This window comes from Lottia gigantea (genome assembly GCF_000327385.1).
Source record: "Lottia gigantea unplaced genomic scaffold LOTGIsca_12, whole genome shotgun sequence".
In the NCBI taxonomy this organism is placed as follows: domain Eukaryota; kingdom Metazoa; phylum Mollusca; class Gastropoda; family Lottiidae; genus Lottia; species Lottia gigantea.
Genome location: NW_008707225.1, coordinates 1,092,098 through 1,094,482, shown reverse-complemented (window position 1 = coordinate 1,094,482; position 2,385 = coordinate 1,092,098). Strand labels below are relative to the sequence as shown.

The window sequence follows — 2,385 nt, the reverse complement described above, 5'->3', positions numbered from 1 at the left end:
TGACTTTCAAAAAAGGTAGCTGTTACCTTTATTGGGACTGGTGTGCCATTTTATGATGTTGGTTTTAGTCTTTCTATAAATATTTTTTTCACAGAGTATCTTAAAATGTCATCATTTTAATATTCAAGGGCATATAATTCTAGAGCACATAGATTTAAAGGCTCGAACTTTGATGGTGAGCTGTGACCACTATTACTAATTGGCTTAGCTAAAAAAAAATCATGTTTCTAAGACTAAAGTATAATTGTGAAAAAAAATGGCGCGTTTATCCCTTTAAAACTACTTGAAGTCAAGAATAAACTTGTTACTTTTTGACAAATTTTTGATACGTAGGATTCCATTCAATATTTTATATACTTGCATGTTGAAGCAACTTCCAAATATTTTGATGTTTAATATGAACAAGATACACTCTCCATACTGTGTCTATAAATCTATTAATTTCCACCTCAATTCTTTTGTTAATTCATTAATTTCTTGAAATCTTTTTAACTTTTATAATTAACTTGATAGATTTTATTATTATATAAATGTAAACCATTTTGTATATAAAAACAGTAGAATTAAAGTCTCTGGATCAACTATATTGTATTATTATTATATTGTATATCATGTAGAAATAAATAATGTTAAAAACATATTATACAAAGCTAAAATTCAACAAAATCAGGATATAGTGTTACATGGTTTTATTATTCTTAATTAGTGTATTAAATAATGATCAGTTATGGGGAAAAATTAAAAAAATTACTAGGCATTAAAATTAATTATTTATTCAACAAGTATTATTAGAAAGTGTTAGCTAGTAGAGTGTACACTAGTAATTATTTAAGTTCCAAGGTTCACTTTCAATATTTATGTTTTTGGTTCTAATATTTTTCAGAAACTGGTCATTAAAAGTAATAGGTGGATTAGTGCATGAAATCATTTTGTGTTAAACAAAATTTGCATGTGGAAAAGGTTTTTTTAATAATTTTATTTTAAATGTGTTTCTGTGATATTCTGATTTAATTCATAAAAAGATCAGGAAGTGTCTGAAATTTTGAAAGTGAAAAGAAAGAAGAATTTAGAAATCCAATACAATGAGAATAAGGTTAAGGTACAGGAAAGTGACTTTAATTGGTGCGTTAATGCTGATAATACTTAGTGGATATTGTTTGATTGGAATTTTTCATCAGTTGATATTAGATCCAGATATAAAACAAGTAGATATTCTGCCCGTGTGTCACCAACAAAATCATCAACAGAAGATATGTTTTCCTCAAAATAATATCGTGTTTATAAAGTGTATGAAATGTGGAACAGAAACTCTTGCTTCTATCTTGCGAAGGTATGGATATGAACGAAATCTTTCCTTTGTTTTACCAATAAACAAAAGGATATATATTGGATGGCCATATCAAATAAGTAAATTTGATTACCGTCCTGTTATTAAAGACTTTAATATGTTGGTGGAACATGCTATTTATAATAAAACAACATTACAAAAGATCATGCCATTTAACACCAAATATATATCAATAATTCGTGAACCATTCAGTCGCTTTGTATCTTCATTTTATTATTTTAATATTCAAAAAGTTACTAATATAACATCAACCAATCCCATTTCTGAATATTTAAATAATATAGATAAGTATGAGATCAAATATAAAAGCAATAATGCAAAATTTCGTTACTGTATTCCAAATGATTTTTCTGTGACTAAAAATCTCTTGGCACAATGTTTAGGATTTCCAATGGGATTTCCAAAAAGACAAGTTGATTTGAGTCTGGATCATAAGGCTGTAGATAAATTTATTGATCAAATTGACAGTGATTTTGAGTTAGTTTTAATAATGGACTATTACGATGAATCTCTGGTACTATTAAAACGTTTATTATGTTGGAAGTTACAAGATATAGTATATTTGAGAACTAACAATGGCAAGTATGGGGGTAGTAAAAGAATCGAATTCCATCGGACGCCAACTAATTTACACTTACATCAAAATCATGATTTTATTGATTATAAAATATTTCATCATTTTAATCAAACATTATGGAAAAAAATAAATCAACAATCAATTGATTTTTTCGAGGAAGTGAAAACATTTCAGAAAATTAATTCCAATATTTCAATATTTTGTAAAAGAAATATAAGCTCAACTGTGATCAAGAAAACTAAATTTTCAGATGTTTTTGTGATAACAAGATCTGATTGTGATAATTTAAAAGAACATATTTTAAAAAAACTGACTAAACTGTATGATATTCAGAGAAATTCCACAAAAATTATGCCTTCAGGTAGAATTAGGGCCTTGTGCTGAAACAATTTTTACATCGACTGTGACCCTCATGAAATGTGGATCATATATTGTCACCCAGTCCATCCAATCCAATTGG

General features: G+C 27.2%; 1 protein-coding gene across 1 annotated transcript; it reads left to right on the top strand.

The window, feature by feature from the left end:
* Positions 1–1,259: 1,259 nt before the first annotated feature.
* On the top strand, positions 1,260–2,063 carry LOTGIDRAFT_84047 (hypothetical protein; the record flags this gene model as incomplete). The annotated part of the gene is made up of 2 exons (XM_009048050.1): positions 1,260–1,674; positions 1,762–2,063. Coding segments are annotated over 2 exons (717 nt in total), but the record flags the coding sequence as incomplete, so codon positions are not given.
* Between the last annotated feature and the right edge of the window lie 322 nt (positions 2,064–2,385).